The sequence below is a fragment of the Pleuronectes platessa genome, chromosome 2, assembly GCF_947347685.1.
Source record: "Pleuronectes platessa chromosome 2, fPlePla1.1, whole genome shotgun sequence".
In the NCBI taxonomy this organism is placed as follows: Eukaryota; Metazoa; Chordata; class Actinopteri; order Pleuronectiformes; family Pleuronectidae; genus Pleuronectes; species Pleuronectes platessa.
This window is the reverse complement of record NC_070627.1, coordinates 3,879,876-3,900,974: the sequence shown is the minus strand read 5'-3', so window position 1 is coordinate 3,900,974 and position 21,099 is coordinate 3,879,876. Positions and strand designations below refer to the sequence as shown.

The 21,099-nt window shown below is 42.0% G+C and overlaps 1 protein-coding gene across 8 annotated transcripts in view; it reads left to right on the top strand.

The window, feature by feature from the left end:
• The window catches only part of slmapa (sarcolemma associated protein a), a 46,645-nt gene that overhangs the window by 21,321 nt on the left and 4,225 nt on the right, over window positions 1–21,099 (top strand). For 2 of the 8 annotated variants that reach the window (XM_053447327.1, XM_053447367.1), the window contains 22 exons: window positions 1,847–1,883; window positions 5,462–5,524; window positions 6,090–6,185; window positions 6,598–6,669; window positions 6,766–6,906; window positions 7,010–7,147; window positions 7,395–7,563; window positions 7,785–7,835; window positions 9,269–9,415; window positions 10,982–11,047; window positions 13,336–13,395; window positions 13,542–13,616; window positions 14,433–14,513; window positions 14,948–15,007; window positions 15,208–15,333; window positions 15,618–15,692; window positions 15,797–15,897; window positions 16,148–16,352; window positions 16,474–16,591; window positions 17,963–18,134; window positions 18,236–18,370; window positions 20,100–20,187. In XM_053447327.1, the coding sequence (XP_053303302.1) occupies window positions 1,847–1,883; window positions 5,462–5,524; window positions 6,090–6,185; window positions 6,598–6,669; window positions 6,766–6,906; window positions 7,010–7,147; window positions 7,395–7,563; window positions 7,785–7,835; window positions 9,269–9,415; window positions 10,982–11,047; window positions 13,336–13,395; window positions 13,542–13,616; window positions 14,433–14,513; window positions 14,948–15,007; window positions 15,208–15,333; window positions 15,618–15,692; window positions 15,797–15,897; window positions 16,148–16,352; window positions 16,474–16,591; window positions 17,963–18,134; window positions 18,236–18,370; window positions 20,100–20,183 (2,272 nt within the window). In that variant the 3' untranslated portion in view covers window positions 20,184–20,187. The remainder of the gene's footprint in view (window positions 1–1,846; window positions 1,884–5,461; window positions 5,525–6,089; window positions 6,186–6,597; window positions 6,670–6,765; window positions 6,907–7,009; window positions 7,148–7,394; window positions 7,564–7,784; window positions 7,836–9,268; window positions 9,416–10,981; window positions 11,048–13,335; window positions 13,396–13,541; window positions 13,617–14,432; window positions 14,514–14,947; window positions 15,008–15,207; window positions 15,334–15,617; window positions 15,693–15,796; window positions 15,898–16,147; window positions 16,353–16,473; window positions 16,592–17,962; window positions 18,135–18,235; window positions 18,371–20,099; window positions 20,188–21,099) is intronic. The other 6 variants (XM_053447334.1, XM_053447342.1, XM_053447348.1 and 3 more) reach the window with 6 other exon arrangements.

The following is a 21,099-nucleotide window of genomic DNA, read 5'->3' as shown; positions in this document are numbered from 1 at the left end:
GCCTTTCGTGTTTAGAGAACGCAGCAGGAGATTGTCCAGGTCAGACAAGTTCCCAACAAGAGGAGAACATATCCTGAACACTCGGATGAGGGGTAGAACACGATGTTTACATGTTGCTGCAGAAAGCAGTGGTTTTGTTTACAGCACGTCGACTCTCCTAAGTGGCAGCTCTTTTTCATCCAGAGATATTTGCATTCTTCAAGCTTTTTGCATCTGTTGCATGTTCATTTTTGCGAAACATTTTCAGCTCAGTCCTCACATGGAGCTACTCAAACATCAGGAACATTTCAGGAAACTGTCCGGACTTCAGTGTGTGATTGAAAAGCAGTGTGTGTTTTTAGGGTTTTAATAACTTCACAGTATTAATATTGCTTACAGATTTTTGTAATTAAAAAAAGACCTAAATATCACTTAACAATATGAGACATTAATTATTGCCATGAATAATTAATGTGTGCGGACCTGCTGCAGTTCACAGGGCTGTCCTGACTGAGGGAGCTTCTCTGGCTCTGCTTGTATCTTTATGAATCTCTGGATCATATTAACTGAAATGAGACTGAACTGATCTGAGCTCAGTTTGTGGCTGTTGATGAGACAATCGCTGGCTTCGAGATATATAAAGCTGTGGCGTTGGATCAGTTTTGTTATTGTTATTGCTCAACTGTTCTACACATGAAGCCTAAAAATATAGCTGTATCATGTTTGTTTTCGGTCTTGTTTTCATTTTGTGTTTGTCGAAGGAAATGTGTTGCCCTTGCACAATTCATATTAAAGGAAACGACAAACAATGACATTGAAATAAATATATTCTAGATTACCATGATAACTACTGAGAAGAACTTCACGTAGCATTAGTTTTCATCAGATGTTACAGAATCATAATTTCCTCATAGTTGCTTTCAGAGCTGCTGTAGTTTCCACCTCCTCCTCCCGCTGGTTAGTAGTTATACATTAACACAGTCAGGTTACACTTTGCCCTGAGTGGAGTTTACCTTCATTCCTGAACCCTGGATTACCCCCCCCCCCCCCCTCACTAAAGCAAACCTGTTTGACCTTGTGGTGCTCTGAGATACAGTACTTTGGATAAATACCTCAAACAGTAGACCTCATTTTACTGCTAACCATCCATGAAACTACTGTCACAGGCTACAGTCATATGGTGTTTTTTGTTTTAAAACCGTGTTTTTAAATGTCACAACATCACCGTCTACACAAATTCACATGAAAACGTAACCATTCACATTGTGTACACTGGGCCTGTGCATGCTGGTGTAAACAGGAAGCAGGTCGTCTACTCTGCAGTTGGTTGCTTGGTTAGAGAAAATACTATGAACGAGAAACAACAACGGTGAAACGTAAGAGCGGAGATTCTCTTAGACCCACGTCAAGTCGAGATGTGGCCGATAAAGAAGAGAATCCATTGACTGCACCCCCCTCTGCTTTAACTCATTCATTCTACAACACAGCCCTGTAGTTGTGTGAACAGCTCACCTCCATGTGCAGAGTGAGGCTGTTACAGGTGTCTCTTGACCCTGATGATCACATTTGAGGCTGCAGTTGAACTGTTGAGAAGTGGATCTTTGTGTTATGACGCTGTGACAGAGTGGAGTTCCTCTCAGAGCTGTGGAAGCTAGTTATATTATCCCATGTCGTGATGATGACTGATTTGCTTAAATTGTTTTTTTCTTCAATGCAGAAGTGAAAAGTCACAATTCTCAGAGTACCATGTTTTTTTTAATAATTTTTTTTTACCTCTTCTGTAACCGTGGATACTGGAAGTGTCTCCCTCCCTGGTGTTTCCATGGTGACAAACTGTTTTCTCCTCTCTCTCTCTCTCTCTCTTCAGTGTCATCCAGGCTCCGTTACCACTTCCTGTAGACCAGGTAAGAACAGAAACCTGTGTGTTGTCTTTGGTGTCCTGTCCCAGTCCCTGTCAGATTTCCATGTAAGCCTGCACCACTGTGATGGAGTTATGTGTAAGAGTGTGTCTCTGTGTGTTGGTTGTCACACACATAAATAGTCCTTTCGCACACACACACACACACACACACACACACACACACACACACACACACACAGTGGAGTAGTCAGCTGATAGAGGAATGCAGGGATTGCTGCCAGTTTGTGCTGCTGCACCACAGAAGTCTTTCATGTGGATCAGGGGCAAAGTTCTTTTCTCACTGACTTCCGAGTTATTTAGATGCTTTCAAAACTATTGACACATTCATCAATATATTGAATCAAATCAGTCTGAACTGTACTGTATTATACTTTATACGTTAGCTTCCTCTGCTGCCTGCCCTGCCCTGTGTCTCCCTCAAACAGTGAGAACAACAGAGGCTCAGTGGAACCTGTCTGAGGAATGTAGGCAGGAGTTAACTGTCTGTGTGTGTCTGTTTGTGCGATGAGTGGCCGGGAGGAGCTGTGACTAGATTTGAACCACTTCTCCAACATAATAAATTACCCTAAAGCAGGATCCTTGCACCTCCCAGATCTTGAGAGACATTGAGTCACATGGTCAGAAACACACCCACTCAGGCTGTCGCACTGAGTTAAGGTGGAAATGTACTGGATGCACAGAGAGAATGTGATGTGTGGGTTTAACTCGACTTCATGCAGCCACAGCTGCAGTTTTGGTTTCACCACAGTTTGCTCAAGATCAGTGAGTAAAATAATCAAAATTATCAATGAAACATCTTCTTCCACCAACATCTGGCTCTTTTGTAATGTGCAGCTGAGGGAGTCAACATTTCGGGATGAAAACACTGTTGTTTAGAGCGATATCGAATCTCCGTTAAGAAAGCACCAGGAGTTAAGATGTCGATAGCATAGCTGAGCATGAAGACGGGAAGCTAGGTCGAACGGCTTGAGTCCGAAGTTCAGAAACACACAAACAAACACCGCTAAAGCTAACTTCTCCTTTTTGTTTGACGTTTACACAAAGAGTAATGTAGAGAATGGAGTTTGCATTTAATAACTGATAATCTGCCAATTATTTCCCTGAATAATTGGTCTGTCTTCTGGTTTCTAAAAGAGGAAATTGCCCTCCTAGAACATAAGGTCAGTGTTTCCCCCAGTAAATGTCTCAGTCAAGGTGGTAAGCAGGTGGCGGTGCTGTTGGCGCGGCGCGTGGCGGTGCTGTTGGCGCGGCGCGTAGCGGCGCGGCGAAAATTTTTGGGGGTATTTTGCTCAAAGATGCCAGTACGCATGAATGAAATAAACAACTGTTTATTTCAATATAAATAAACAACAGTAGGTACAAATGTTGTGGAAAACATGCAGACACTACAAAATAAAATTAAAGAACAGTGCAAATTAAATACAAATAATGGACAATACACTTAACTTTTGTATGCACATAAAAGGGCAAATTCAACTATTTACAGTTCCTTTCTGGATCTTCTTATTTGCGGCACAGCTGACAAGAGGCATCAGTGCACGCTATTCTGCGTGGCTGTGCAAAGAACAGTTCCAGCGCCCTGCTGAAATTAAACTTAGACACTGGTGGGCCATTGATGCTGATCTTCATGAAAGGCTGTAAGACTCTTGCCCTGCAGCCTGTTTCGCAGGTCTGTCTTTATCTACACATAGAGTGAATGAAGTCAATGTTGTATTTAATATTTTAAATTTTGAACTAAGATAGTGAGAAGATGATGGGCTTACCCTATTCATGGCAGAAAAATCTCGCTCACAATTGACACTTGCCACTGGTATCGTGAGCGCGATCGCTGACAGGAGGGACAGGTTTGGATACAGCTGATGTAGCTCATCATACTGCATAAGCCTTTACGTTACATATCATTCATGGACCAATTAAAATCGAGATATTACTAGACATTTACGCAGCTTAGGCCAACGTCATTACGTTGGCTATGCTCATTCACGTCGCGTTACCCCCGCGGATTTTTAAGTCAACATTGCAGCTGCCGTGTCCGTGCCCGCAGATATTTCAGACTGGAGGAATTTTAACAAATTGGATTATAATTTAAAAAGGAACAGAATGAATAGCAAGAGAAAGGCCTGCGCCAGCCTTGGACGGTGTACAGCAGCAACAGGGACAAACAATGTTCGAGCATTTCAAACGGACAGGTAGCCTACATGAACGGAAGGATGCTAGCTAGCTGTGCTGTCAGTCAGACTGTCACTGGATTACTATCGTATTGCTTATTTCTACAGCCAGGGAGTCAGATTGGTGAGTCAGAAACTTTTTGGGGGTTTATTTAATAATAAAGTTGGATGAATTGATACCGAGTGCAATCCATTCTGCATTTTATATTCAATTGAGCAGTTGTGTTTTCATTGTTACTGACGGACAAACCTAAGCTCTGCAATGTGGATAAATGGTTACATTCTGATGCTGGACAGGTCCATGGGGCATATGCTACTGGTACTATATCTATTAAGATAAAGTTTATGGAGTGGAGTTGCCATCAGTTATGCTGTAGTCCTACATAATGATGAATGCTGTCTTTTATTTTTAAGTTGAATAGAAGTAGTACCGGTAGTTTGAATCGGCGAAGGTTTGACTTGTTGCCTTACGTTTATTCTGCCCTCGGTGTGAGGGACGGGTCCGTTAAGTCGATGGATGCGATGTTTAATCATTTAGACCAAACTACAGTAGGCTACGGGCAAACCTGAAGTCACCGTCGTGACATTTCATATACGTCCCGTCTGTGTGTGTGAGTGAGTGAGTGAGTGAGAGAGAAAGAAAGAAAGAAAGGGAGGAACTTATTTGAAATCGGCCGTGCGTGCCTGTTTGTTGTTTATTGTTTTTGATTTAACAATATATAGGTTTAGAGAAATCTGGCTTTCAGAACTCAGTGCCTACCCACTCACTGACCTCACCGCACGTCACTGGCGGTAGATTGACAGGTGACTATGATAGACTATGCAACAATATATTCAACCACCAGATGTCGCCGTCTCAATTACACTCAAAAAACTTTATTGGCACGACTAATGTTGTAAACAGTATTACCTGAGTATTATCAATGCCATTTTTTTTTTTTTTTTTTTCAACTTTTTTTTTTTTTTTTTTTTTTTTTTTTGCAATACATTGGTAGTCAAGGCGGGGCCCTAGTCTTGTTAAGGCGGCCGCCTTAACAAGATAGTGCTGGGGGAAACCCTGAAGGTGACATATTTATATTCAAGTCCTGCACCAGGTCAGGGTAACCCCCCCCCCCCGAAATGGTTAGAAAATATTATATGAATTGAAAGGATATGAAAGGTGCATCCGTGGTGTCTCTGAACTCTCATTGACTTTCTTAAACACCTATTGTATGACTTTGTATTTTTTTCCCTTTGTGTTACGCTGTCCGTGATGCGTAAACACTTTGTTCACCTATCTGTGGATATGCGTGTGTGTTTTTGTGTGTTGTCATTGTGTATGTGTGTATCCATGTGTAAGTCTGAATGAACTCGAGACAACTGTCAACTTGATTCCATGCTGTGTGTTTTCTAGATTGCAGCCAACACTCCCAGTATGTATTCTCAGGAACTGTTCCAGCTCTCCCAGTATCTGCAGGTAACACACTCACACCTACTGGCCATCCATTGTAACTACACTGAAACTATAACAGCACTAAATCCTAGCAGGACAGGTTGGAAAGTTGGTTTATCATCTGGCTTCAGAAATGAAAACGCCTATATTAATAAAGCCTAATATGAACAAGTGTGAACTCATGACAGGAGCGCTGCACCGTGTCCCTCTGACATCTTGTTAATTACAACAGACCTAAGATTTGTTTGAGCACAAATGTTCCTAAAAACAAATCTCCACCAATCTCCTCGCTATAAATGAATCTGTTGCTTTTCTTCCTTGTGATTTATTTTGATTGTTTGTTCATTTGAGTCATTGATCACCCACCTCACCCTGTCTCTCTCTCTCTTTCTCCCGGTCTCTCTCTCTCTCTCTCTCTTTCTCCCGGTCTCTCTCTCTCTTTCCCTCTCTCTCTCTCTCTCTCTCTCTCTCTCTCTCTCTCTCTCTCTCTCTCTCTCTCTCTCTCTCTCTCTCTCTCTCTCTCTCTCTCTCTCTCTCTCTCTCTCTCTCTCTCTCTCTCTCTCCCTGTCTCTCTATCTCTCTCTGCCAGGAGGCCTTACACAGAGAGCAGATGTTGGAGCAGAAGCTCGCCACTTTGCAGCGTCTGCTCTCCTCAACTCAGGAGGCCTCAGAGAGCAGCTGGCAGGTAGGAGACACCTCAATCATACCTGAGCTCAGCTCTGTAATATGAGTTGCTGCTCTACTTGTGTCACTTTATCCTCTGGTCCATTCATCTGCACATGTTGATGTTTGTCCTTTTTAAAAGAGGCTCAAACGCTTTGCATCAAACAGTGTATGATGCAAATTCTTGCTCTCTGAATACTTGTTTTTCTACTTTAGTTACACAGATAACATGATGTATCTGAAGATAAGTCTTACATTATAATGCATATCACACAATTGCCTGTATGAAAAATACTTTAAAGTACAATAAAGTGGTTGGTATAACTTTTTGTTTTGATGATACTAAGCAAACAGATTTTCCCTCTGTCATGAGATTCTATCTTAAGTAGGTTTGACAAGTCTACTATAATAAATTGAGTGTTTGTCTCCACCAGGCACTGATTGATGAGGACCGTCTGCTCTCCAGACTGGAAGTGATGGGCAGTCAGCTACAGGCCTACTCTAAGGTAATGCACACACACATGCAGCTCTGACAGAATACATCATGATTTGAAATGACAGATTCTTTTGCTGTATCAATATGAAATCCTCTGCTTGCACAGTCCCAGACGGAGGAGGGCATCCGGAAGGAGCTCTTGGCTCTTCAGGAGGACAAACACAACTACGAGACGACAGCGAAGGAGTCTCTGAGGAGAGTCCTGCAGGAGAAGATCGAAGTGGTCAGGAAGCTGTCAGAGGTTGAGGTAGGTGACATGAATAAATGCTTAACACATCCAGACAGTCTTTTCCGACAATTCTGAGGCATATCTCTAAAAGTAAGAGTTTCTGTTTCTGTCTGTCCTGCAGCGTTCACTCAGTAACACGGAGGATGAGTGCACCCACCTGAAGGAAATGTCTGAGAGGAGCCAGGAGGAGCTGAGGGAGCTCGCCAACAAGTACAACGCTGCCGTCAATGAGATGAAAGAGCTCACAGACAAAATCAAGGTTCGTTCAGATTCTCTACACACACAAAGGAAGGAAATTATTCAGATCAGATTTAAATGACCTTACATTGCAAAACAGGTTCCATACAAACATTCAACCGATTCGAAAAACATCAATTGAACATTCATTTAAAAGTAACTATGTAAAAAGGTCCTGGTGCCTTACATCAGAATTCTACTGTGACGACTTTCTCCTACGCTGTCTTGCTATTATCTTTTTTTCATCCACTCCCTCCATCCTCCTCCAGGCGGCTGAGGGACGGCAGGAGGAGCTGACCCAGCGGGGGGCCACGGAGAAGAGGGAGTTGGAGCTACGGATTGAGGAGATGGAGGAGAAGGAGCAGGTTCTCCAGGCTCGCATCGAGGCTCTGCAGGCCGATAACGACTTCAGCAATGAGAGGCTCGCTGCTCTGCAGGGTACACACACACACACACACGCACAAACACAGTCACACTTACTTTTGTTCCTAACTTTTAACAAGCTAACATAACTGCACCCTGTAAGCCAATCATCTTAACTCCGTGGTCAACACAACCAATGGCTGGGTTAAAACTCATCTCTGACCAATCAGGAGGCTCTGCTGGGACCTCATGTCAACGCTTCTCTCTGCTGTTGTTGTTGTTGTTGTTGTTTACAGTTCGGTTAGAACAGCTACAAGAGAAAAGCATAAAAGAGAACAACAGCCTGGGTGAGTCCTCACGTCTCTGGTCCGCTCCGGGACACTCGTCCTCTCCGCTGCTCTTTGTGTCTCCGTGGCTGCTAACGTCACATTCACACCCTGCACTAATGATGCATGACAACTTCCTGCATGATGTCCACAAAACTTTGTGTTGCTCGCTGCTCTCTCTCTTATCATCTGTCTCTTTGTCTGTCTCAGTGGAGGTCAGGCTCTTCTTCTGTTTGGCTCTGGTTCATGGCAGCTTTATTGTCTCGGTCTCTGGGCGTTTGATGTAGCTTCAGGTGCAGTGAAGATAGTTCCAGAAGATAAATGATTCAGAAACAATAAGCAGCTACTGATAATTCACACGTTAGGAAAGAATCAACAGTTTCACTTAAGAGAAATGATTTTACATTTTATTCAAATGCATCCAACAAAAAGTGTTGGTACGCTAAAATACAAATTTAGTAGGTAACAGGAAAATGAAAGTATATAATGTATAAATCCTAAATAAACCAATATAAAATTAATTGGAAAAAATATATATACAGTAGATAATGATAGCACAGGGTTTAAGATTTATTAGTGGATTTACAGATGCGGTCGGGTTTCGTAAAATAGGAAGAGAACATGCCGGAGCAGAGGATGATATATTTAAACATGTTGTGCAGAAAGGTCTTGTTCCTTCTGTGTAACCACAAACAGGTTTCTGGTTCAGGCACATTTAGACACCTGGCTCATCAGACATGTATTCAAAGGACTGGACTCCTGGTTACAACGTGGAATCCCATTCAATTCAGAGAAATGTGTCCACTGGTCAAACACAATTTAGAAGTTTTTCAGGTTTGCACATTGTAGTCCATAAAGATTAAAATCAGATAAAAGCTAAAAATATTTTAGTTGTTGATAATTTCCCCCTCCAATGGATCACATTTTATTTACACACATTGAAATTGCACAAAATAATTATTCTGAACCAACGTGTGTCAGCTGACCTGCAGTTCCAACTGCGGCCACTACACCAAACTCACCAGTACAGTCCCCTGGATCAGGACCAGGCTGTACACCACGTGACCCCCTGACCTTTGATCGATAGGTTAGCTTGTAAGCACTAGGTGTCTGGTTGAGAGACGGGTTGTGAGACAGGGGGACATGGTGGGTCACTGTCAGGCCGGGACACGGCTTGGTGGATTCTCGGGGGGGGGGTTCTGTGGTTGCCAAACTGTCCACTGCTTGGTTTTTCTTTGTCTAGGGTGAAAGAGCTTCTGGTCACTGATTGACTTCTGGTGGTGGAATGATGACACTGAACATAAATCCTGGGGGGTGACTGTCTCACTGTGCACTTTGTCACAGTAGCCACTTTGTGAAGGAACCGTCATGTGGACTCCCACTCTGTTCTGAACATGTGTCTGGCTCGTGAAGTTTCGACAAACTCGTATAAATTTGATCTGGTCACATGACAGATGTGGACATTGACTCCATTGGACCCGTAGAGGAGCCTGTGGAGGACAAACAGAGCCAGGAGACACCTGAGAGCCACGAGGAAGACGAGGATGAGGACGATACAGACACTGATGATGGTGCTGTCGGTGAAGATGAAGATATTGATGGTAGTTAGTTTGAATATTATAATAATCATCAACAAATTGATTTTTATGTAACTTGTTGTTCTATAACGCTGCAGCATATAGTGCGTTATAGATTAAAAGAAAAACAGTCCTATATGTCATCATATTTCTAACAGTATAAATAATGAACTCAAAAACATTCAAGATTAAAACACGTTTTTATTATAAATAACAAACTTTAAGACAAGATTTTCTAAAAGACAGAAAATTTACTTTAACAATTAGTCGATTTCAAGATGTTAAAGTTGATCTAACTTGAGCTTTACTTCACTGAAAAGTTGTTGATATTTTTCTAGTTAAGTTTATGAGAAACCTTCAATCCAGAAAAATGTTAATTTCCCTTTTTTAGCTGGAATATTATATTATTTAGTTGTTGCCGTGTGCATTAGGCAGCAAGTATTGAATGACAGTCCTGGATCCTGCTTTAGAAATAATATACAAAGTCATTTGACATTTTTTAAGTTTCTTTTAACTGAAATGAAAAAATGTTGTGCCAGCCATTAGAAGGGATTTAACTCCAGATGTTAGTTTTCTTCCTGGTGTGATGGGTCTGTAGGTTTTATAGTTTATTCTTTGGGATGATCTGAAAACTCCTTCGTGTCAGGTGAGAGCTGGAGCCCGGCTGAAACTAAGTTCGCTTGAGTCCAGCTCTAGTTTTTTAGCAGATGTCTTGTGTGGAACAGATTTCTAGAGTTTCCACCATTTTTAGTCTGAAGGGCAGAAACTCTAAAAACGATGAGAAGGTCATGACGCTGCCGTGTGCTTCAGTTTGAGCTGTTTCCATCAACATTCTGTCGATAATCTGAGGAGCTGAGAAAGCTCTGAAGAGATCTGAACTCCTGCCTCAGCTGTCTGTCTGCTGCCCACATCCTGTCTGCTGTTACAGCGCTGTGGTATCTGTGATATCTTTTATTTTTTTAATACCTGCCATGTTTGGCTTCGACTTCTACCCTGTCTGCTTGTTTATCGAACATCTGTGTTCATGTAGTTTTCAGTCTCTTCAACTGGACCGTTGTGTTATGCTCTCTCTGTCTGTCCTTTCTCTGTTGTCCTCACTGTCTACGTTTCGGCTCTTTCTCTATCTCGTCCTCTATAATACCGAGTTGGGTATTTAGAACAGATTTAGAATTTTAACCACATACAAACAAAGTGGTTTGGATTCAGTTTATCAAATCCAGAGATTAAGAAGAATACATATATAAGAATAAAGTGAGAGTTTGTGACAAGTGAAATAATTCAACCCAATAATCTCATGTGGAAAACAAGTTAATCTGACATGATCCTAGTTTTGTTGTCGTATGACATGAAACAAACAACGATTGGACCAATGGTAAGTGAGCATTGAACATTAGTATAATTATTATTAATTTAATATTATTCCAAAGAGATCACAAAGCTCCGATCTGCTGTAGATAACTGCTGCGTTAGCCTCAGTGAAGGTTCTGTCTGATCTGGTGTTGATGAGCAGAATCGATCAGATCTGAGGTAAATACCCAACTCGACCCAGATGGTCATCGTGGTAACGTCAGTTCTCTGTGTTTCTATCAGACAACTGTCACGTTAACAACAGCGGAGGAGACTCGACTAGAATCCAACAGTTGATTGAGTGTCCGCGTGAGTACAAATATCCATCCCTGCTGAACGCCGCTACACACAAACACACACACATTGTCTACATTCATTTATTTTTATTTCTTCAAACTTACTATGACTTCAGCAATCCACGGGAACGAGTCCAAATGATGAAAAAGATATTCTGATAATGATCTGACAGGAAATCAAACTGTTTGTCTTCTCTCAGAATGCTGTGCTACTATCTAATGACTTTGACTGATAATAACCTTATGTTATATTACCATATCATATTTTATTCTTTATTCATTCATCATATTTCATCTGTGTTTGGCCTATCTTGCAGCATTGTTCTAATGATATATTGGTTGTCGGCCATTCCACCACATATTGGTTGGAATGGCAGCCTATTGGTTAAAGAACATTGATGAATCGGAGCTCACCTGGTTGAGCAGACGCTTGAGGCAGCGGCTGCAGGTTCGGCTTTGACTAGTTTGATGTGTGTCAAGTTTGCTCTATCAATACAGGCTAAACAAATGCGCCAAAATATCCATTAATATATTATATTATTATTATCAATATGTACTTATGGGAAAACCTCTTGATGAGCCTCCTGATGGCCGGTCAGGTTTTTTATAAACGCTTTTCACTGTGATCCCACCGTGTTGACATTTTGAACTAATTTCTTATCAGGCGGAAATACATATTTTAACTGGGCTGATGTTTTTCCAGTTGTTTTTCTCATTACATAATGTTAAGAAAGTCTGGGAGTGAGAAATAACTGATGTCTTTGATTACAAGTCCAACAGTTTGCATTGGAAAGAGTAACCAGGACATTGTTGAAAAGATCAAACGGAGGCAAACTAATGTGTTTTTAATGTGTGCGTGAATTAAGCCTTTAAACAAACAGACCTGACGTTGTGGAATGTGAACAGTAAGTACGTCCAGGTCAGATCTATTCCCCCCACCCCCCCAAGTATGTTTGTGTCTCATTGGCTGAACTGTCCAGCAATGTTTTCATTTGTGTTCTGTCGATTATACAAACATTTGGTCGGTGGATGCGGTTTCGGCATCAGACATGTGTTGAGTTATCATATCTATGAACATGCTGGATGACCTGGATGTTTCTCAATACTTGAACTGTATGTGCAATATGGTGGTAAAGTGCATTTCTAGTTTTTAGTGTTTGGCTTGTACCTCTGGTTCTCAGCTTTTTGAAAATCACCCTCCTGTTTTCTTCTTCTTAAGCAAATCTTCACATCTTGTTTTTCTCTGCTTGCTGCTCTAGTAGCTTTTAACTGGGTTAGTTCACTAACCTGGTTTCTCTCTTCCTCTTCTTCTGTTGTCATCTTTCCTTTCATCAGCTCCTCTAATAAATACTTTTAACTCGAATCACATTTTCAAACCAGAAGCAGTTCAAGTATCTCATCCCTCTACTGCCCACATTTCTGACGCCAACCAATAATCAACTGTTAGTGCATGTTCTTCCTCTGTGTTGGCTGCGGTGACATTTTCCCATCAGCTGAAGCCTTGTGGTTAATTCATATACCTGGCAGATGATACAGGCAATGTATCAGACATTTATTTGATATTTATCGTCACAGTTTTTTTTGATGTTTTGTAGTAAATGAACAATCGAGAAAATAAACTGCAGTTTACAATAATAATAAAGATAATGCAGATAATCGTCGCTTATGTCCGTGTAACTCAGTTAGTGGTTTGGATTTGAAATATCTAGTTTGTGACCAGTCTGATTTTGGTGTTGTGACTGAGAGCAGATTGACTGACGGTGGAAACAGTGAAGATTACTTTGAAATCTTGTTTTTTGTTTCTAGAGGAAACGTCTCTAATGTTCAGAAAGTACTTGTTTATATCGGGGGTTTAACATAGAAGAGTCATAATGAGTTGAAGTGTGTGGATGTCATAGTTTATTGTAGAGCAGAGGAAGATATTTAAGCATCTGATTTAACATGGCTTTATTTTGTTAAAGTTATTTCAAAAGGTCTAAATTTATATTTTTAATTGGAATTAATGATTATCTCAGACATATTAATTGAAAAGAAATGTTTAAAAAGCGTTAACATTCTAAAAATACAACTGAGGCAACGATGGCTTGTTTACATTGGTCTGTACCCTGGATTAGTGTCTTTTAGTTTGATTCTTTTCAGTCATATATTTGATTCCCCTGCAGAGAGGAGCACATACACAACTTTAAGATCCAAGATTAGAACATGGATGAATTTATTCAAGTTCCAAATCTGTGTTTTCCAACAAATCTAAACTGGTTTTACTCACTGACTCCTCTGGATTACTCTTTGTTCTCATTGCAGCGGTGAAACAGCTGAAGGAGACTGTTAGTTCTTCAATCCACAAACTGGCCAACTTTGATGGTAAGAGCTCAAGACGAGAGGAAAACTTACTCACCAATAGATTTCTTCTGATGACATTTAATGAATTATGTTCTATCGTCACTAACCAGAATGAACTGAAACTGTAACTCTTACTTTTATATATGTGTGTGTGTGTGTGTGTGTAGAAGTGTTGGACGCACACCTACAAAACAACCAGACTGGAGAGGACGACATCCTGGCCAGCCCCGATCGACTCAAAGGTAGAACACACTCACACACACACACACACACACACACACACATGCACACGCACAGATAAGCAAAATTATCTGATTATTCTTTATTGAGATCTCCGCTTTATTTCTTGAGAAATTCATAAAATTAGAAAAAAATAATAATAATGCCTGAAACGGCCCCTCAATCCATCAACTCCAAAATGTAATGGCTGCTATCGTGGCCTACATTTAGTTTGACTTTCACAAAGGGCAGAACTGCTGACGAGGAGGAATCTGACCTCTGACCTTCGCCCTTGACTTTTCCATTGTGAGAGGTCTGACTGTTTTCCATCCTTTAGATTCTCTGTGGACACACAGTGCTCAGCCGCACCGGCATCAGTCACGTGTGAGGCCGTCAGCACAGTGAAATACTTTTCCTCTCAACATGCAGATCAACATTTACAGTTTCTGTTCTTCTCTGGACCCCGACTGTCAGTTTCACGACCAATGACCTTAAACCCCACGACCATATGTTTCCTAAACCCCAAGTCTAAACCTCTAGAAGTCTAATAAAGAAATGGGGACAAACTGCGAGCACACAGACACACACACACACACCACCTGGACCCTGCTGTACCTCATTAACTACAGCAACAGCACTATACAAAGTGTTTGTGTTGTCTAGTCTGTTTTTAGATTTGTGTGTACCTGTATTTTTTACAATCCTTGATTTAGTTTTCTCCAATTTTTTTTTTATGGTTGTTACTACGAACGTGTAAATGGTTTTTCCCACTTATTCAATGCCCCTCCTCTCTCTTTCCGTGTGTGTGTGTTTTGTGTGTTTGGTGTGTGTGTCCGCAGGGAATCAGATGGATGCCAAAGAGTCAGACATGTCAGACACTCTGAGTCCCAGCAAAGATCGCAGCAGTGACGACACGTCAGGTCAGTAAAACACATATAGAGTGCAGTATATGTTGAGTTGGTATGCAGGTCAAGTTTTATTTTGAAGTTTGAACTGTTGCCTTGTAGTAACATTTTTGTAATTTAGCATTTTTAGCTGGACCTCATTATTCTGTGTCAGTTACATTTTGAACATCTACTAATAATTCCATTATGGGTTATGTTCTAAACAATGAGCAGAGACCCAAGTCACATATTTAATCTTTATTTTATAGAATCGTTCTACTCCTGATGTTACACCAGACACTGCTGTCGGATATTAAAATGCTTTTACTCATCCTTATATTGTTTTCTTCTAGTTTTTAAAAAATAACTTTAGTTATTGTCTTCAACTTTCCATCTGGCAATAATTGTATTGTTGTATTTTTAAATCTCTCTCTTTGTTCCCTTATGAATTGTCTGTTGTTTTTGTTCAGACGGCAACATGGACGACCAGGAGCTGAATGATCCACAGAACACTGTAGCTCTGCTCAAAGGTGACCATGGCAGTTCTTCTCTGAGCTGCACTAACACACCACACACTAAGGATTTGAGCCATTAGGTGGCGCTGTTCTGTTACACTAGTTCCTGCAGGTCTATGAAAAAAAGCTTGAGTTTATTTTTCACTTGTTATTTACAGTGTTTTGTATGCTCATTACACGTGGTAACATTTCTATCATTTACTTTGTGTGTGTAGCTGAGTTGCATCGGGTTGGTCTCGAGCCCGGAGACACGGAGCAGGTCATCCACCATCTCCACAGAGAGCTTCTGGAGGCCCAGGAACTAGCCAACACCGGAAAGCAGAAATGTCAGGAGCTACAAGGTAACTGACTGTGTGAGAAGTAAACCCAATAGGAGATGAAATCAAAGATCCAATTAGCTTCAGCAGATTCCTCAGTTTCCTCCTGTTTGACTTGATCAGAAAATAAAACTTGGACCTAAATTAGTTTCTAAACAAAGCAGATTCTTTGCTCCTAGAATGTCAGCTCTTGTTGATTTTTTTATAGTTTCTTACATTGTTGTGAGGAGATTTAATTCAGTTTGGTCACATGATGTAAGATTAGAGTGAGAGGAAGCTGGTGAATGTGTGACTGTGTCTGTCTGCAGCTCTGTTGGAGGAGGACAGGAGGAGTAACTCTCAGATGACTGAAGAGTCGACCAAACAGATCCAGTACCTGCAGAGTAAGCACACACACACACACACGCACACACACACAAAGACACACACTCTTTTTGTCTATATTGTCATTCATCATGTTTCTGCTTTGCTCCCTGTGTGTGTTCAGCTCAGCTCGGGAAGCTGCAGGCCGACATGGAGGCTTTGAGGGAGCAGAGAGAGAGCACCATCTGCAGCACCAGAGAAGAGCTCTACTCCGCCCAGGAGGAGGTACCATTACTCCAGCTCCCCTCCACCCCCTCTGACTCCTCACAGCCTCCTCTTTCTTCTCACAACTTTGGCTTATTTCAAGAACTTACAAAACATTGTAAACCAGTTTGACAGAGATCGTTTTAGCTTTTAAACAAAGACGAAAACTCCCACTTCTTCCATCCATCCCCTGACTTCCCTCTGTTGTTATTTAAATCCCGGTCCTACACAGTATATCTGACCTCCACTGGGTTTGTGTGTCTTGTGTCAGATCATCGTTCTGCGGCACGCCATGGAGACAGCCACGGCGGAGCGGGAGCGGGAGATCGCCGCCCTGCAGGCCGACCTGGGCGGTGTGCGCGTTGAGCTGGACCACTGGAAGAACACTGCCGCCAAGTACGAGGAGGAGATCAGTCGACTTCAGGAGGCCTTCACCCAGCAGCAAAAACAGCAGAACACTGCCAACCAGCTGCAGGGTGAGCTGTGTGTGTGTGTGTGTGTCTAACATAAAGTGTATTTTTAATTTTGTAAGCTCAGAAAAAAGGTATTAAACTATAACTGTATGCCCTCTCATTCCCCCCCATCTTCCTCTCTCAGTGGAGTGTGGTACGTTGCAGCAGCGCTGTGTGTGTTTGCAGCAGGACTGTGACGGCCTGAAAGATGAGAGGAAATCCCTCACAGACAAACTGCACCACCTGGAGGCTGAGCTGAGCAGGTACACACACACTCACACACTCACTCTCTCACACACACACAGACACAGACATAAACACAAAAAAGAAAAGAAAAAAATCAAATACCTAAAGGTTACACTGAGTTTCTTAAGAGTTATCAAAGTTTTTGTCGTGTCTTCAAAGAAAAACTCTTCAATAACAATTATCAACAAATAAAGTTTTGTGAGTGATAATAACTGGATTAGTACGACGCTTTAAACTAAAAGTAAACTATATTGAAAAGTCCCTAAACTCTGATCTGAAGATAAGGGTCAGTGCAGATCGTATCAGGAACGTGTGTCAAAAAAGCGTGGACATAAAAACTGGACCTAAAAGTCTCTGACAGCCGTGATGGAGCTGGTGAATTGTGGCTCGGCAGAGCAAACAGACGAGTGTGAAGTCAGCATCGACTGACGGGAGGAACCAGCTGATTCAGGCAGAGCAGGACAAGGGGACATCAGATGACTGACAGCTGATGACTGACAGCTGAGTGAAGAGGGCCGAGCAGTCAGCAGGTTCACCGACTGCAGCTCTGTGCTCCGTCTGTTCTCCATCACTACCTGTTCTCATCAGAGCTGAGAGCTCAGCAGGATTTCATCTGAGCTTCAGCTGAGTTTTCACCAGTTTCCAATAAACTCTAGATGCCCTGAACAGCACCTGTCATGAATGGTTGTAATGCACAACCCCCCAGAAAAAAACTGCAGATGCCAGAAGTCCTGTCCTCTACAACTCTCTCCCGAACACAAACATGCTGCAGTGTCCATTCAGGCAGAATTCTAATTCAAATCATACTGTTGTAAAACACTCATGTTGACGGGAGCAGTACTCGTATCTGGCAGCTGTAGCAAAAAGAGTTTTCCTGAGAAGTCCGTCACTGAGGGACGACTCCTTCTCGTCCAGAAAAATGTCCCAACACATCAAAAATATCTGTCAACAAATGAAATCCATTCATTAAACACACAAGATTCCAGATCACAAAGAATGATGAAGATAGATGAGGTCAGTGAGGGCGGAGCCTCAGGAAAAAATATTAAAGCTCCGATCTTGGGCTACGTCAACATTATGGAAGTTTTCAAGCTGAAAATCACTGAGTAGAAAGTTGCTGTGGATTGTTCCAGAAAACATGTTTACCTTCCAATGGGCCTGTGTTTAGTCTGTGCCCTGGATCCAGTCCTAAAGGTCACCTCACTGTTCTCTGAAATGTAAATTACTGCGAATGAAACCACAAATCAACAGGTTCCTTAAATAAAGAGACGGTTTCATTTTTGAACATTGTTCTGAACACAAAGTTGTGGATCACTTGAGAGAGTAGTAACTTGACATTAAAGTGACACACTGACATGTTTTTGGTGTGTGTGTTTGTTTGTGTGCAGCACCAGGGAACAGAGTCTGGTCCTCAGCAGCTCTCTGGAGTCTCTGGAGAAGAGGGAGGAGGTTCTGCAGGACAAACTGGGTTCTCTGGAGAACCAGCACCTGCAGGACGCAGGCAGGCTGAAGAGCCAGCTGGACCAGGCCCAGGCCCGCACACACACACTGCAGACAGAGGTACACAACCCCTGGAAGGTTTCCACTCACTTCTTTACAGATAATGATGACATGATTGTATGAAAATGATTACGTGTGTGTGTGTGTGTGTGTGTGTGCAGTATGAAGTCACACAGTCTCAGCTGTTGGACCTCCGTCAGCGACATGAGCGAACAGAGCAGGAGAAGCTGAACATCCACCAGGAGCTGGAGCAGTGCAAGAGCAGCCTGAAGCTACTGCAGGACAAAGCCAGCTCCGTGAGTACACACACGCACGCACACACACACACACACACACACACACACACACACACACACACACACACTTGTCCTTGATTGTCCTTTTTAATAAAACCAAAGACCGCAACAGACTATTTGTGTTGTAACCTTTTGTATTTGTTCAGCTTTAAATGCAATTGTTTACTCTGCGGTTTTCCACAGTTTTGTTGATGTATTTATTAATCTTTCTTTGAGATGAATGCAGGGGAAGCACCAGATTTGCTCATGGACACTGTGGCAGTCTTGGACTTTAGTAGCCGATAACAGATCCTCCACAGCCTCCCTCCCTCACTGCTCACATTCTAACTCTAGACATTAAACACAAACTAGTCTTTAATCAAAGTCCTGCCAACTAACAAAGATGACTGATAACAAACTATGTGATGGAGGTAAATGCAAATTAAGTAAATAAACAAACAGAATCTATGATAAACGAGTCACAATAATTTAATCTTGAAGTGTGATTCCAGCAGATTAATGCAAATAGAGCTAGAACAGATCCTAAGCTGATGAGTAGCAGCTCGTCTGCCACTGAGAAAACTCCCGGAAACGTGAATCAGAAATTCAGACGAAAACAGCGAGACAGAGCAGCCTCCTCCTCCTCCTCTGTTGTCCTTCTTCCCCCTTTTCTTCTCCTCCTCCTGTCTTCAGCTCCTCCTCAGGCTTCTGTTGCTGTGTCAGTAGATGTTTATCTTGTTCCTCAGATGTTGTTTTTTTCAGAATAAGAGTCCTGAGATGGACACACTGGACTACACATTGGTTTTAACTGAACCTTTTAAAAGGATAATTTCAGTTTCTTTACAACTTAATTTTTTTCCGTGGCTTTGTCCATCATTGCCGTCAGTAATTATCAGTGAAATATAAATAAAGTATCCTGAATTAAAATATTATGTCGACCTATATAATACACAACTTTAAAGATCATAGTGACTTTGGTTCAAGAAACAATAGTTTTACAAACAAACCTTAAAAACCTTTCTTACAGACATGTATTTGAAAGAGAGATTGAAGGTAACAGTGAATCTACTACACACAGTGATGCTTCAATCCGAAGTGACGTCTTAATGTTCTCACATCTCAGCAGTAACTTCGGTAAAATAAGAAATATACTGATAGAAATGATGGACCACACTATGAAAATACACACTCTGTTGTAATGACCCATAATTATCCTTTAGTTCATTATTAATCTTCACCAGGCACAGAGATTTAGAAGAGAACAGATCGTCGGAGCCCATCTTCAGCTGTGCTGCTGTTTCTCCTCCTCACAATTATTATTATTTTAGTTATTAAAGATCAGAACAGACTCCTGAGATTCCACTGTGACCTTTAAAAGCCAGTGGACAATCGGCACCGTCAGGCAGCAGCTGATGCAGATCAGTCCCTGAACCAGACGTCCTGGTGCAGAGAGTTAATGATCTGAACTCCAGCAGGACCGTGGTGCTGGTGACGGAGGGGCCGCTCTTTTCTGGTTGTCTGTTTTTTTTGTGAATGTGGCTGCTGAATGCGTAGACATGGCCGTGTTGCTTTATACAAACAGCTGACGAGATACACTCGTCTTTCTACAGATCCTCTCTCTCTCTCTCTCTCTCTGTCTCCCCCTCCCTTCCCCCTCACTGTAGCTGCTCCATCCTCCATGTTGGTTTTGGTTGATTTTGCCGGCTGATTTCTTCTTGTCCCTCTCCTCTCCCTCCCTCCCTCCCTCTAGCCATCCATATTGCAGCCTGTCCAAGCCATATTCATGGGCCTTGTCCTGGCTCTGCTCTACTGGTGTTTCGGCCAGTTGTGGTAGAAAGGTACACGATGACATCAGTCTGTCTCTCTCTCTCTCTCTCTTCACTGCCTCCATCTGTCCATCATCTGTGGAAGAGAAGCTGACTGAGGTGAAACCGTTGTCCTTCTCTGTGATGAATTCAGGGTTGAATGTTTTACTGGAAAATATGAAGTTTAAGAAGCGATAGAGAGGAACCCACACTCCAGTATCAGTTAAGTTGAATTCACATCATTTTGGCCAAAGCAGGTTTTCCGCTCTGCAGAATTCTTGCTCTGGCCGAACGTCATGGCTGTTGATGTTTAAATAGCAATAGAACTTTTATTTTGCCAAGTAACTTAACTGACTGTATATAAAGATGGAGAACGTGTGTCTACTTCCATCCACTTTCCAGAAGTGAAGCCATTGAGCAAAATTGGTTTCACGTGTTTACGACCTGCACGGCGCCGTCATGTCGTCCATCTTTAGAAACGGTCTGTAGTTGAGAGGAGGAGCACCTGAAGGTGTAGACACGTTACATGGAGGCAACTAGACTGTTAGAGTTGAACCCTGAATTCTGATCAGCAGGACAAACTCTTCACCTCTTGCACTTCCCTTCAAGACCGAGCTTCATCTTCATCATCGTGGTGGTCGGTCTTCATCTTCTGGTTTAAGCTGCTCAAACTAAAGCACGAGTGTCTGTCCATCAGTCAGTCAGTCAGTCCGCCTGCTTGTCAGTCCCTCTTCCTCTGCTTCTTCCCCCTGCAGCTAACACTGAAACCTGCTCTTTAAAGGGACGAGCTCCCACCAGCCTCAACTGGAATGTATTTGTGTTCATAGTGGTGAAGAAATATGCCCAACAAAACATAATGGGAGTAAACGCTCAGGCCAAGAAGTTATAATTCAAACAGTTGAAAGTAAAAAATAGTTTTTTTTTGATTTCGACATTATAATAATC